Source organism: Eleutherodactylus coqui, chromosome 1 (genome assembly GCF_035609145.1).
Source record: "Eleutherodactylus coqui strain aEleCoq1 chromosome 1, aEleCoq1.hap1, whole genome shotgun sequence".
Taxonomy (NCBI): Eukaryota; Metazoa; Chordata; class Amphibia; order Anura; family Eleutherodactylidae; genus Eleutherodactylus; species Eleutherodactylus coqui.
The window spans coordinates 315,370,036-315,384,700 of NC_089837.1; the positions used below are offsets into that span (position 1 = coordinate 315,370,036).

A 14,665-nucleotide genomic window follows, 5' to 3' on the forward strand; every position below is an offset into this window, starting at 1 on the left:
ACCTGACAAAAGTCACTTCCACCCGCACAGACAACCCGAACCGCAGGGTCTGAGGTTCGTTGACTAGTGTTCACCACCACGGACCTGTAATTGCTGCAGACCCCAGGTACCAAGCCAAAAGACATCTGCTTCCTTGAGATCTGCCGCGTGGCAAGGTAATTGTCAGCCATTCTGCCCTATATAGGTAACTGGCTGATCAACCATACCGAGGGACAAGTACCTGGGGAGTAAGACAGATAAAAAAAAACTATACAAGTGTCAATTTCCAGACGAATCATATCCGCCTGACATCCGCCAAGTTCATTTGCAGTAGTGGAAGCTCCAATCCTAAATGACAGGGTGCCGAAATTGGATGAAGGGAGGTCAAGCCATGTCAGCAAATGCCAAAAAATTTTGAGGAACCAAAACACATGTTAAAGACTTGCTAACATGGTGTATTAAAATATAGGTCCAAGTGCGCGTAATCACCGAAGTGAAAAGGCAATCGCCGAGCAGGAGGAGCCTCCATGGGGATGTAAGAGTATCCACTGTAACCAAAGACATCCGTTTTTGAACCATACATCAACAGACAAAGCCAGTTGGCCGAAGAGCTGATGACTACCGGCCAATGCTAAGCCAGATGCGCCTTGGCTGTGAAAAAGGTGAGGTAATCTACTGTGACAGCATAGCGTGTATCCGTTGAATTCACCATAGCCCTAGAACCTGTTAGCCCGACCAAATCACTACATGCTTCACTTCGAGACATTTATGTACAGCCGGTGGGTTCCAGGGAGCCACCCATGCTGTGGGTGCACATGGAATTCCCATTGTGGAGTTGTACCTGCCTGTGACTATAAAAAACCCCGGTCTGACTGGGGCATGCAGACACCTTGACAGAATGAATAGTGTGTGGCACATGGGTTCCCCATTGCTATGCCCGCGTGTGCAGTTCCTGACGGAGGTGGCACAGGATTGGATTTCTCATTGCTTCTGTACAGCATTGTGGGCTATCGCCCCGCCCCTTTTAAAGAGGGTCGCTGCCTGGCCCTGCCAACCCTCTGCAGTGTGTGCCTCCGATTCCTCCTCATGGCAGACGCACTTATAAATAGACATGAGGGTGGTCAGTGCAGGGACACTTTGGTGTGCGCTGTGGACACTGGGTTGTGCGGGGGGCGGGGGGGGGGGGGGGTTGGGCAGCATGTAACCCAGGAGAAGTGGCAGCGGAGTGTCATGCAGGCAGTGATTGTGCTTTGTTGGAGGTAGTGTGGTGCTTAGCTAAGGTATGCCTTGCTAATGAGGGTTTTTCAGAAGTAAAAATTGTTGGGAGGGGGGGCCCACTCTTGCCGCTATTGTGGCTTAGTAGTGGGACCTGGGAACTTGAGATGCAGCCCAACATGTTGCCCCTCGCCTGCCCTATCCATTTTTGTGTCGCTCCCATCACTTTCTTGAATTTCCCAGATCTTTACAAATGAAAACCATAGTGAGCATCGGCGATATACAAAAATGCTCGAGTCGCCCATTGACTTCAATGGGGTTCGTTACTCGAAACGAACCCTCTAGCATCGCGAAAAGTTCGTCTCGAGTAACGAGCACCCGAGCATTTTGGTGCTCGCTCATCTCTACAAATATGTCATTTTAAAGACATATTTTTTTCTATAGTGCACATAAAAATGAGGATTGACACCCAAAATGGATACCCCTGTTTGTGCTGTTTTCAGAAACATACCCATTGTGGCCCTAATGTTATATCTGAGTCCACAAAGGGGCCCAAAATGAAAGGAGCAGTTGGTGGCTTTCAGAACAGAAATTTTGCTTGAAGGCCTTTTATGCCCCATAGCACACTTGTAGCGGCTAAAACCATAGAGAACCCCCACAAATGACCCCATTCGTAACTCGAACGTTCGCAAGTTGGGGACTATCTGTATATATAAACGGAGGTCTTAAGGCTCAGTGGGAGATCCGGCTTTGTTTCGCTCTGCTCTCTCCTTTCCTGCACCTTGTTATCAGCTAATTTAGGACCATACAAAGTTAGCTGCTGGGCGGAATTGCTGCGGACTTTCCGTGCGGACTTTCCACATACATTCTTAAACCTAAGACTGAACAGCAAAATGGACGGGATTTGCAAAAATCTAATTCACACGAAGCCACAGGGAAAGTGACTTTCGGTGCGGAATTCAAATCCGCGTCATGTCAGTTTTGGCGCAGTTTCCTCTGCGGGCTCTTTTCTCTCTATGTGGTGAGATTTCTGCAGCAGCATGCAGGCTGAAAGATCACTTTATATCTGCGCCAAATGACGCGGGGTTTGAAGCAGCCTTTACGCTGCGGAAATCTTGCAGAATGTCCGTGTGGTTCCACTGCAGACGTTCCACGAGACTTCCATCCCGATGGAACCCAGCCATGAGGTGTAATAGAGAGCAGAGGGAATCTAAGGGTTCTTTTACACGGGACGATATGTTGGCCGACAGATGCCCAGCAGGGTGTCCCAGCGCTGATGTTAGAGCATTGTTGGCTAAATGGAGGTGGAGCTGGTGATTGTTCATGCCCACCGACTTCCATTCACATGGAACGATATGTCGTTCAGTCCCTGCATACATTTACACTGAATTATAATTGTTCAGATTCTCGCTCGATTGCAGGAATCTAAACGATAATCATTCCATGTAAAGACATCTTAAGCTGTCAGTCCAGCCTAACGTACAGATCTCCTACTGAGACTTAAGGCCCATTTACATGGGATAATAGTCGGGCAAACGATGCCCGACACTCGTTCCCGCAAGTACCCACTTTTGCGTAGGAGCTAGTATTGTTGCTTCACAGCGGGGCGGCTGGAGGATATTTCTCGCCTCCCGCTCCCCCCCCCTCTCCATTCACTTAACATAGCAGCAGTTCAGTTCTGAACTTTCGCTATTTACACTGAACGATGAGCGAACAGGATTTTAAGCTGCATAAACGATGGACGTTGAGCGATGAGTGTAAATAGCAGCCGTTCAGTACTGAACGGCAGCTGTGTTAAATGAGTGGAGAGGGGCAGGGGAGAGCAAGAAGAGAAATCTCATGCAGCCGCTCCGCTGTGAAGCAACGCTACTCGCTCCTGTGTAAAAGCATGCAGGGACGAGTGTTGGTCATCAGTTGCCTGACATTCATCCTGTCTAAATGGGCCTTAAAGGGGTTGTCCCGCGGCAACAAGTGGGGTTATACACTTCTGTATGGCCATATTAATGCACTTTGTAATATACATCGTACATTAAATGGGTTGTCCCGCGCCGAAACGGGTTTGTTTTTTTTTCAATAGCCCCCCCGTTCGGCGCGAGACAAACCCGATGCAGGGGTTAAAAAAAGAAAACCGGATAGTGCTTACCTGAATCCTCGCGCTCCGGTGACTTCTTACTTACCTGGTGAAGATGGCCGCCGGGATCTTCACCCTCGGTGGACCGCAGGGCTTCTGTGCGGTCCATTGCCGATTCCAGCCTCCTGATTGGCTGGAATCGGCACGTGACGGGGCGGAGCTACAAGGAGCTGCTCTCCGGCACGAGCGGCCCCATTTAGAAAAGAAGAAGACCGGACTGCGCAAGCGCGTCTAATCCGGCGATTAGACGCTGAAAATTAGACGGCACCATGGAGACGAGGACGCCAGCAACGGAACAGGTAAGTGAATAACTTCTGATAACTTCTGTATGGCTCATAATTAATGCACAATGTACATTACAAAGTGCATTAATATGGCCATACGGAAGTGTATAACCCCACTTTGTTTCGCGGGACAACCCCTTTAATTATGAGCCATACAGAAGTTATACACTTACCCCCTCCGGTGCTGGCATCCCCGTCTCCATGGCGCCGACTAAAGCTGCCCTCTCCTTCCATTAGACGCGCTTTCGCTGTCCGGTCTTTTGTTCTGTTGAATGGGGCCGCTCTGGCGTGCTCGCGCCGCACATGTCTTCTGCGCATGCGCAGACTAGCTCTCCAGCGCGAGCACGCCGGAGCGGCCCCATTCAACAGAACAGAAGATCGGACAGCGCAAGCGCATCTAATGGAAGGAGAGGGCAGCTTTAGTTGGCGCCATGGAGACGGGGACGCCAGCACCGGAGGGGGTAAGTGTATAACTTCTGTATGGCTCATATTTAATGCACGATGTACATTACAAAGTGCATGTATATGGCTATACAGAAGTGTATAGACCCACTTGCTGCCGCGGGACAACCCCTTTAAGTCTTAGTAGGAGGCACACACTGGCATACATTGATAAGTAGAAACTACAGAAGACAAAATGAAACTTTGTTGCAAAAAATGGTTGTCAGCCCAAAATACATGCAGTTAAGTGAAAAAAAAAATGCCTTTAACCCCTTAATGATTTAACCTATTTTGGGTGTTGCCGTATGAGGGCTTGTTTTATGCGTGGCAAACTGTAGTTTTTATTGGTGCCATTTTTGGGTAAATATACTATATTGTAAAACTTTTATTAATTTTTTTTGATAGAAGGGAGAGCAAAACATCAATTTAGTGGGCTATGGATGTGACAGCTCCATGCTGTCGGTGCCCGCAGGTAGCCGATAGACTGGACCAGTCAACCCGGGCTGCAGGGAGTCCTCCCCAGCAATGCGATCGGCATTATCCAGTGGACCAAAATGACAGACACATGCACAGGAGACAGGGAGCCCAGGAAACTTAAAACCTCCTTGCTCCCGTCAACCAACAGTTGCTGAGAGCCTGGAGCAGTGGCGTCGTTGGGTAGTCCCTGGTCCGCTCACGGGATAAAAAGGTAGCGATCTACCTTAGGCCGGTTTTACATGCCCGGATAGGAATTACGGATCCCGCATGCGTCTGATCCGCGGTAATACGCAGATCAATCAAATGCATTAGATTACACAATTCCGCTTACATTAGCGGGTCAGAATTACGTAATCCACTCGCAGAAAAGAGAACGCAGCAGGTTCTATTTTACCGTAGATATCTGCAACATAGAGGCCATTGTGCTCCATGGTCGCGGATATACCCGCAGCTTATACGTAACTTCATCAAGCTGTGTGACCCCCGCGTTATTCAGACCGCTACCTGTAATACGTAATTTACAAGAGGCCCCGGGAACGCTCGCCTTCCTGCAGCTCAAGGAGCAGCTTGTTAAGCGCCTTCTGTGTGAGACCGCCGCACCTCCGCAAAATTACGAAGCCTCACAGTGCGCCACTTTACACCAATCCCTGCCACTGAGGTCAAAAAACTCCCCAAAAAGCAAGAGAGGAGAGGGAGACCCGACTTTATTGCCCCATGTACCCATCCCAACCAGGCCCCCGTAATTATCCCTGTCTTCAGAAATACCACACAGTTCAATTTATGGAACTGGAATTTATTCAGTTGTGCCCTGCAATCCAACGGGTGTTCCCTGCATTATAGGCCTTGTCATGTGTCCTGTAAGTAGATTAGGACCACAACGGGAATGTTCCTGAACATGGGACAAACGGTGATATCCATTTTGGAGTGAATGTCTTCATTCCTATGTACACTGCACAAAAAACCCTGTTTTTAAATTGGCACAATTGCCCAAAAAATAAAAATCGTAAATTTTTCCTACTGCTTTGCTCAGATGAATTCAAAAATTGTAGAGTTAAAATACCTCCGGTTCCTCCTCATGGCAGACGCACTTATAAATAGACATGAGGGTGGTGTGGCTATGCAGCCAGCGTGTGGCATGAGGGCAGCTGAAGGCTGCGCACGGACACTTTGGTGTGCGCTGTGGACACTGGGTCGTGCGGGGGGGGGGGGGGGGGGGGGGTTGGGCAGCATGTAACCCAGGAGAAGTGGCAGCGGAGTGTCATGCAGGCAGTGATTGTGCTTTGTTGGAGGTAGTGTGGTGCTTAGCTAAGGTATGCATTGCTAATGAGGGTTTGTCCGAAGTAAAAATTATTAGGGGGGGCACTTTTGCCGCTATTGTGGCTTAATAGTGAGACCTGGGAACCTGAAATGTGGCCCAGCATGTTGCCCCTCGCCTGCCCTATCCGTTTCTGTGTCGTTTCTATCACTGGTTTTGCAGGTTTTGCAGATTTTCACAAATGAAAACCTTAGCGAGCATCGGCGATATACAAAAATGCTCGGGTCGCCCATTGACTTCAATGGGGTTCGTTACTCGAAACGAACCCTCGAGCATCGCGGAAAGTTCGACTCGAATAACGAGCACCCGAGCATTTTGGTGCTCGCTCATCTCTAAGCATAAACTATCTAATTCTAAACCTAACCTCTTACCATCACTGCCAGTTTTGGCGTTTATATCACAGCAATTGCTTTCTCAGTTTTGCCGTCCATTACTGTTTTGTTATTTTTCCGTTGACGGTCCTATCAGGCTTTGGCCGCCTGCACACGGGCGGAAATCCCGCGGCGGGATTTCCGGCAGGATTTCCGCCGCTCAAAGCCTGCATAGGAGTGCAATACAATACGCACTCCTATGCAGACGGACGCGGTTTGGCCGCGCGAAATATCGCGCGGCAAGCAAACCGCGGCATGTCCTATTTTTGTGCGGGGCTCGCACAGCCTCGCGCAGATACGTCACTCACCCGGCCGCCGGCTCCGGTCTGCGCATGCGCCGGCTGACCGGCAGCCGTCACATGAAAGAGCTGGGGCCGCCGGGCACGGGTGAGTACGCGCTCGTCTCTGCAGGCGCTCGAATCGGGTCCCGCGGCGAGAATTCTCGCCGCCGGCTCCGACACGCTCGTCTGCAGGCGGCCTTAGTCTTTTGCAGAATCAAAAAACTCCATGAAGTCTTTCTTGGAGTGAAAACACAGCTCTTTTTTTCTAAATAAACACGTTCACGGTAGAAATGATGTAACTTATTTATTCAGCAAGCTGATACAATTATGGCGATACCAAATAGTAACATTTTTTATATTTTAATACCTGTGCATAATAAATGTACTTCCAAAAAATGTTTTTTTTACATATTGCTACATCCAAAGACCGAAAACAGTTTTCTTTTTCCATTGACGGAGCTGTCTGGGGGTTTGTCTTTTGCAGTAGAAGCTGTAGTCTTCAGTCAGGGTTATAAATGACATTTTGATCTCTTGGTAATTAATTCTTTGGAGGTGACGGTAACAAAGCAAAAGAAAATAAAAACCAGCTATTCTACTGTTGTACTTTAGGTTGTTGTTTTTTTAGTCGCTGTGAGTTAGGCCTTATTCATGCGACCATGGGGCTAATTTAGCTGCATTAAAAAATGGCAAGCATCTGAAGCCTTGGATTCCAATGTAATCATTCAGATGAGCGATTTTTAGCCACATAGAAACATCAGGGCACCGGGAATAACAGGACATCGGCGACCGAAAACGGCGTCCGATTTTATACAGTGCGTGAATAGATAGGGCAAGACCTATCTTTTGCCGAGATATTCTGGAGGCTCTCATAGGCTTCTATGGAAGCTGGAAAAAAAGGGAGGGGGAGGGAGTTTTGTAACGTCCAACGCCGGGAAAAGAAAACAGCTGCCTCTAGTTAACCATTAAAAATCATTCACACTGCAGCGCATATTTTGGCTGATATGCTGCAGCTACCTGTGTGAATGGACGAGAAAACGTTAATTTTGATTGGGACTTCATCACAACGTTTTTCTTTTCATGCAATTTTTGGCAGCGATGCAGTGAGTGTAAAAGTGCATACGGTCAAAGAGTCATAGAATAGTAGAGTTGGAAGGGACCTCCAGGGTCATCGGGTCCAACCCCCTGCTCAGTGCAGGATCACTAAATCATCCCAGGCAGATATTTGTCCAGCCTTTGTTTGAAGACTTCCATTGAAGGAGAACTCACCACCTCCCAGGGTAACCTGTTCCACTCATTGATCCCTCTCGCTGTCTAATATCTAATCTGTGTCTCCTCCCTTTCAGTTTCATCCCATTGCTTCTAGTCTTTCCTTGTACAGATGAGAATAGGGCTGATCCCTCTGCACTGTGACAGCCCTTCAGATATTTGTAGACAGCTATTAAGTCTCCTCTCAGCCTTCTCTTCTGCAAGCTAAACATTCCCAGATCCTTTAACCATTCTTCATAGGACATGATTTGCAGACCGTTCACCATCTTGGTAACTCTTCTCTGAACTTGCTCCAGTTTGTTGGTCTTTTTTAAAGTGGGGTGCCCAGAACTGGACACAGTGTTCCAGCTGAGGTCTGACTATATTTCCCCCTCTTTCCGTTTGATCATATTGTTCTTCCTTTTAACATGTGTACAAGTTCTGTGTTCATCCATCCAGGTCTCTTTAAATGCTTCCCATTCTTCCTTCTTTTATGGATTGTTAACGATTGTGCTTTGAGAATCTTACTTCACAATATTTCCCAACCTACTTAGTCATTTCTTTCCTTATGAACATCCAGCCATTGGATTCTTCCTATCCTCTTTCTGAGTTCAATAAAATCTGCCTTTCTAAAATCCAACCTTGAGGTCTGAGTTTTCTCAGGTCTTCATCCCCTTTTTATCCAAAATTCAATGATAACATGATCGCTGCCTCCTAAGGTCCCAGCCACCCTTACTTCTGCAACCATTCCCTCCCTGTTGGTAAGAATTAGGTCCAAGATAGCAGATCCCCTTGTTTTCTCTTCTACCTTTGGAAGATAAAGTTGTCAGCAAGTACGGATAAGAATGTGTTGGATCCATTACTTTTACCTGAGATTCCCAACAAATGTCCGGATAGTTATAATCTCCCGTGGTCACTATGTTGGGCTTTTTTGAGAGCTTGGCCATGTGATGTAGAAAGAGTTCCTCCATATCTTCTGCTTGTCCAGGTGGCCTATAGTAAATGCCTACAATAGTGTCCTTTCTGTTGTTCTCTCCTTGTATTCTTACCCAAACAGTTTCTACAGAACTCCCATGGTCTGAAGCTTGAATCTCTGTAGAGATGAATGTTTTCCTAACATACAACACAACACCTCCTGCCCTTTTTAATAAGGTCTATTTCTTACTGGTCATGTGAAGGAGGCCTTATACAGTAAAGCCGGTGACACACGGGTGTATTTGCACACACAATATACAGATTATAGAACCTATTGATTTCAATGGGTTTGTTCACCAGCATGTATTTTTCCTGAGGATTTTAGTTGAAGAATAAACCAGCGCACCGTGCTCTATTCTCCTGCACATGTGCACAGCAAGAAGTCTCATAGAAGTAACATAGAGGGTACATAAATGTACACGAAATATGCTAGGAGATGCGTGAAACACTGGGCAATTGTGCAGGAAAAAGAACACATCTGGAACGCGGGCAGAAAAAGCATCGTTCATTCTGTAGGAACACTACACTGGTGCACATAGGCTTATATGACGCTGGCATAAATGACATCTTCACTACATCCTGTGGTCAGTAGGATTACATTTGTATCCAATTTATATAGTTTTGTAACATTTTATTACTTTTGCACAATAAAAACAATTTAAAAATGGTGTCACTGCATTCAAAGATCCGGAACATTTGTGTTTTTCTGTCTACAGAGCTGAACCAATGACCGACTACTATAATTGGCCCAAATATAAAAGCAAACAATTACAATAAAAGGTCCGGCCTCCTCCACCCCTTAATAGCCGGCCATCTCTCACCTTATTTCCCTTTCGCTGGTGACGAAACCATGAGATGTCAGAGGAGAGGGAGAAGTATAAAATTCCCCTGAGCGGTAATCACCAGTAAATGTAATTGTATCCTTAATATCTTATGGAGTATAGATATAGTGTAACACTACACATGTAGTACCGTAGTATCTTATTCTGAGCATGTGGTGCGCCCGGTATGGTCCGGCACATCCTAATGCCAAACAGTTATATTCTTGGAAACAAATTTTATATTAATTGAAAAAAAAGGCCCGGCCTCCTCCACCCCTTAATAGCCGGCCATCTCTCACCTTATTTCCCCGTCGCCGGTGACAAAACTAAACAATGTCATAGAAGAGGGAGAAATATGAAATTACACTCACCGGTAGTCAGCGGTAACTGTAATTGCAGCATTAATATGTTATGAAGTCTATGTATACGGTGACACTATACATAGAGTATCATAATATCATCCTATATTGGGCATGTGGTGCGTCTGACATGGTCAGGCACATCCTAATACCATACATAAAAAGAAAAAAAAAAAAGGGTCCGGCCTCCTCCACCCCTTAATAGCCGGCCATCTCTCTCCTTATTTCCCCGTCATCGATGACAATACTAATAGATGTCATAGAGGAGGGGGAAATATAAAATTACACTCACCAGTAGTCACTGGTAAATGTAATTGCATTTTTAGTCATTTATGGAGTATATATAAAGTGTAACACTACATATATAGTACCATAATATCAATGCACTCTGGGCATGCGGTGCGCCTGACATGGTCAGGCACATCCTCACACCATACATATTAAAAGAAAAACAAAGGTATACCACCTGTATGCCAGATGTAGAAATGGCAGTAATCATCCAGCTTGGTCTGATGAAATTGCTGGGCTGCTCCTGATGACATCATCGGTGTTCTTCTGCTTCTCTTGATGGTCTTCTTGGGGCTTATGAGATCTGGGTCTGATGATCTTAAAGAGCCGGTGTGCTGTCCAGGGTTTTCCAGTTAGTGCTGACAAATGAAAACCCTGTGAATAAGGCCTGGTGGTCTGCCGATATGGCCGAGTGGTGGGCTTCTGCTGCCTCCATCCTCTTGAGATTAAATGGTCTTGAGCCGTGCCGGATGTTGTTTGACTATAAGAAGAGGAAGCATAGGGATTTAGCTGGTATGATAACTTCTCATGACAGCACTGGATTACAGTTCAAAAAAACAAACTAATTCCTGTATAAAAATTTATCACCCTAAGGGCAAAGTCAGACGGGCGTTTTTTTTTTGCTTGCGCCTATGTGCGCAAAAAAAGGCATGTCTGATAGAGCCAGTGGCTCCCTATGATTTGATCACATGTCCGTCTTTTACAGGCGCAAAATACTCATACTTGTAAAAGATAGGACATCCGTGCCCTGGGTAGGTCCGTGCGACGCAGAAAGATTCCCCACGGAGAGTCCCCTTATCACTGAACACTGTGACAGCACTGTCACAGTGTTCAGTGACAAGGGGATTCCCTGTGGGGATGAAGCTGTCACAGCTGTGGCAAAGGACCATGATGCCATCCCATTGCTTTCAATGGGGCCGTTGCTACTGCCGCTGGCCCCATTGAAAGCAATGCGATGCAGTCAACCCCCACAGTGACTTTCGGGGTAGGGCTTGAAACAGAAGCTGCTGTAAAAAAAAATGTGTATGTGTATATATATATATATATATATATATATATATATATATATATACACACACATCACCTCTCTGCTGCTGTGCAGCTCTGGCGCATGTTCTCGCTGACTGCCGGCACTGACTGAAGCACTTTAAGCTGGCCGGGGATTTAAAAATCCCCGCCTCCTAAAAGAGCTGTGTCTGATTGGCTGAGCGCTCAGCCAATCACAGGCAGCGCTCAGCCATTCATTGAATGACAGCTGAGTGCTGCCTGTGAGTGGTCACAGCGTTCAGCCAATCAGAGGCAGCGTCATTGAAAGCAATGGGCATGGAGCTACAGTCAGGTGCATTTTGCACATGCATGCAACACTTTTTTTTACGCAAAAAGGACGCTCGTCTGACTGAGCCCTAAGGCCCAATGCAGACGGCCGGGGAGGAATCCGACTGTGAGATCTCGTAATGGAATCAGACCTTGTTCCCCAGCGGTGACCCCTGGCTTACCTGTCTGCTGTCTTCTTTCTTCGCTGTAGATGTGCCGGCTGGTGCGCAGCCAGACATGCGCAGTGCAGAGCTGTTGCACCGGCGATGATGCAGATGTGTGGCAACTCGCTGCAGGATGGGCAGCTTCCATTGACTACAATGGAATTTGCCCGTACGAGCCTCACACTAGAATAGGACATGCTGCGATTTTTCCCCCGGCAGCAGAAAATCGCAGTTTATTTCCGCTCGTGGGCATGGAAAAGTGTTTTGCTTAGCATGTCCTATGGGCAGTATTTGCTCCAGATCCCACAGTGCAAATACGCCCGTGGGCATTGGGCCTAAGACTACTAGCACACGGACAAACTTAAACTTGTGTCTAAGATTCTTACATGGAACTCACATCAGCCGGCACACAGACACACCATCCATGCGCTGTCCGATGTGCCGGACATCACACATTATCATGTGCTATTCTTGTTCAAAAACGAGGCAGGAATGGGACATGCTGTAAATTCTATTTTCCATGAACTATTCATACGAGTAGAAAAAAGTCCCCCGTAAATATACCCGTTCTAATGAATACAGTATATAGACCAAGGAAGCTCATAAAGGTGATATTAGGGCTATAGCCCATGTCTAGCACCATAGTGAGGCATAGACATCTCCCATTAGTACTACTATGACGTTATAACATACCAAGCTGAACCAATACAATTTCTGCTTATACTCACTGGTACAGGAATGTGTGGTGGTCGCATCTGCAGGGCTTCTACCAAATCCCAATTGATATGCCGGAAAAACCTCTGGGCTCTGATGTCACCGTGGACCCCTAAGCGCGTCGTAGGATCTTCCCGGAGGAGCTAGAAAGGAAAAAAATATAATCTAGTGCTTTGAACTATTATTACTGTCCTGGTCTAGTATAACATGTATTACATAGAGAATATATTCACCTTCTTGATGATGTTCTTCGCCTCGATGTTGGAGGCATTAAATCGTCCTCGATGATACTTGGACCTGCTGGTAACCATGATATTAAGAATGATACCTAAGGCATACCAGTCGATGGCAGCATTGTACTCCTCCCCGCTCAGCATCTCAGGAGCCATGAAGTCCGGCGTTCCAGCATATCCGGAGGCTGTGCGGTCTCCATAGATGTCCTCGAGGGCCAACCCGAAGTCGGCAATCTTTAGATGGCCCGCTGAAGTCACCAGGATGTTATCCGGCTTGAGATCTCTGTGAAGTAGAGGAAACAATGGTTTATTCCCATTCATACTGCTAAGAGAGAATCTGTCCCATTAGCTGATTTACTTTATAAATATATGAAGATGTTACCTAATGTGCGCACAAACATCCAGAATTAATATACCTAAGTATGTTTTATATCAGATTCCAAACCATCTACTATAATATAATCTGGGATTACAGACCCGGCCTGAGTCCATTACACCTAAAAAAGACAAGAATATATTTACCGGTGGACGATGCCCTTCGCATGCAGGTGTTGGATACCGCATACAAGTTCCGCTGCGTAGAAACTGGCACGAAGGGGAGAGAAGAGAATTAGTATCTGGAGGCTGACAGAAAGCTCTGAAAAACACATAGTACAGAAGAGCAGAATATCCACCATGTGAGGTTATTACTATAGACTGCAGGGATCACACATCTCATTCTTCATGCTACATGTTCTCTAATCCTATCTTATTCTGCATACTACAAACATGGGGATAAGGACTCCTGCACAGGGCAGCGCCATATGTGTTTGTGTTATAGATCAGTGGGCTCTCTGTGCGACACCCTATAGAGCCTTGAGAAGATATATCATCCACCGGAGCAATGCAATATAATGTTACATGCGGTGGAGCATGGAACTATTTTTTTTCTTTTTGCAGATTAATGGCCGCCAAACAGTGCCGATATACAAGAACAGCCATTTCCCTGCTTTAGGTGCAGTCCTATGCAAGCACTGTGTGACTTAGAGTTATGTATAAGAGATGCTGCTGTTACTATGTGAGATCCATGATCTACAGGTTCAGACCATATAGAGAGTAATAAGCCTAGAATTGGATAAAAGTCTTTTAACAAAGTGTTTCAGTACTAACATCCACTGACATAACTATATATTCTCTTCTCCATATAGGGAGTCCAGTACTATGAATAAAGCATTATAGTTGGGGGCCCTGTTACAGGTTTTACATTGGGGCCCAGGAGCTTTAAGTTACGCCTCTGCGTTAAGCAGTTAAGTGAAGTTGGGTGGCCCAAGATAAGCTTCTGCACCCGGGCCCATGAGCCTTTAGCTACGCCCCTGCTAACATCCTATAGATGGAGAGTATAGTTGCAGCTTCTGAGTATAACACTCTATTCTATGTACAGTCCCTTAATAAATGGAGTCTATCATTGGAGCTTGTATGTGGGCAGTAAGGCTAACAATCTAAAGGTTCCTTTACACAGGACTACTATAGGTTACATAAGCGCCCAACAGCCATTCCATGAAGAGCCGCCCAACTATCGCCCCTGTGCTTTACAAGGAGTGATAGTCGTTCTGTGAATGGAGGCTGAGTGGTTGAAGATCATGCTGACCCGCCGCCTCCATTCACAGTAAACAGGCAGTCATGCATTGTTGAACGATTGCCGGTTTACACGGCCGATAGTCGCTTGGTTTTTAGTTCTGCTAAGTGACTCTGACCAGTGATCGATTTCTCGCTCCATACCCAGTACACGGGACGGCTATTGCCTGAATTTGCTGCTTCCAGCGATAATTGCCCCGTGTAAGGGTAACTTCACTCATGTACTGTCCTCTTCATGTATGACCTACAGGGAGATGTTTATTAGCTTACGACTACATTACCGTGCACAGGGGCTGTCGAGACACCCCTTCCGCTGTAGAAGTTCATCGAAGTCTCCGCAGTTGATGTATTCCATTCCGAGCAGCACCAGGTCCTGCCATACAGAGGAGCGATACAAGAATGTGAATGTCTAGGATCAAGTTACCAAATGATTGCAGCGTCTTC

General features: G+C 46.5%; 1 protein-coding gene across 1 annotated transcript; it reads right to left on the bottom strand.

Annotated features, from left to right (window-relative positions):
- Positions 1 to 10,283: 10,283 nt before the first annotated feature.
- LOC136586698 (protein kinase C delta type-like) lies at positions 10,284 to 13,284 on the bottom strand. The gene is made up of 4 exons (XM_066584907.1): positions 13,130 to 13,284; positions 12,608 to 12,890; positions 12,389 to 12,517; positions 10,284 to 10,663 (listed from the first exon to the last, which is right to left on the bottom strand). The coding sequence occupies exons 1-4, from the start codon at positions 13,282 to 13,284 to the stop codon at positions 10,502 to 10,504; spliced, it is 729 nt and encodes a 242-aa protein (XP_066441004.1). The 3' UTR covers positions 10,284 to 10,501.
- Between the last annotated feature and the right edge of the window lie 1,381 nt (positions 13,285 to 14,665).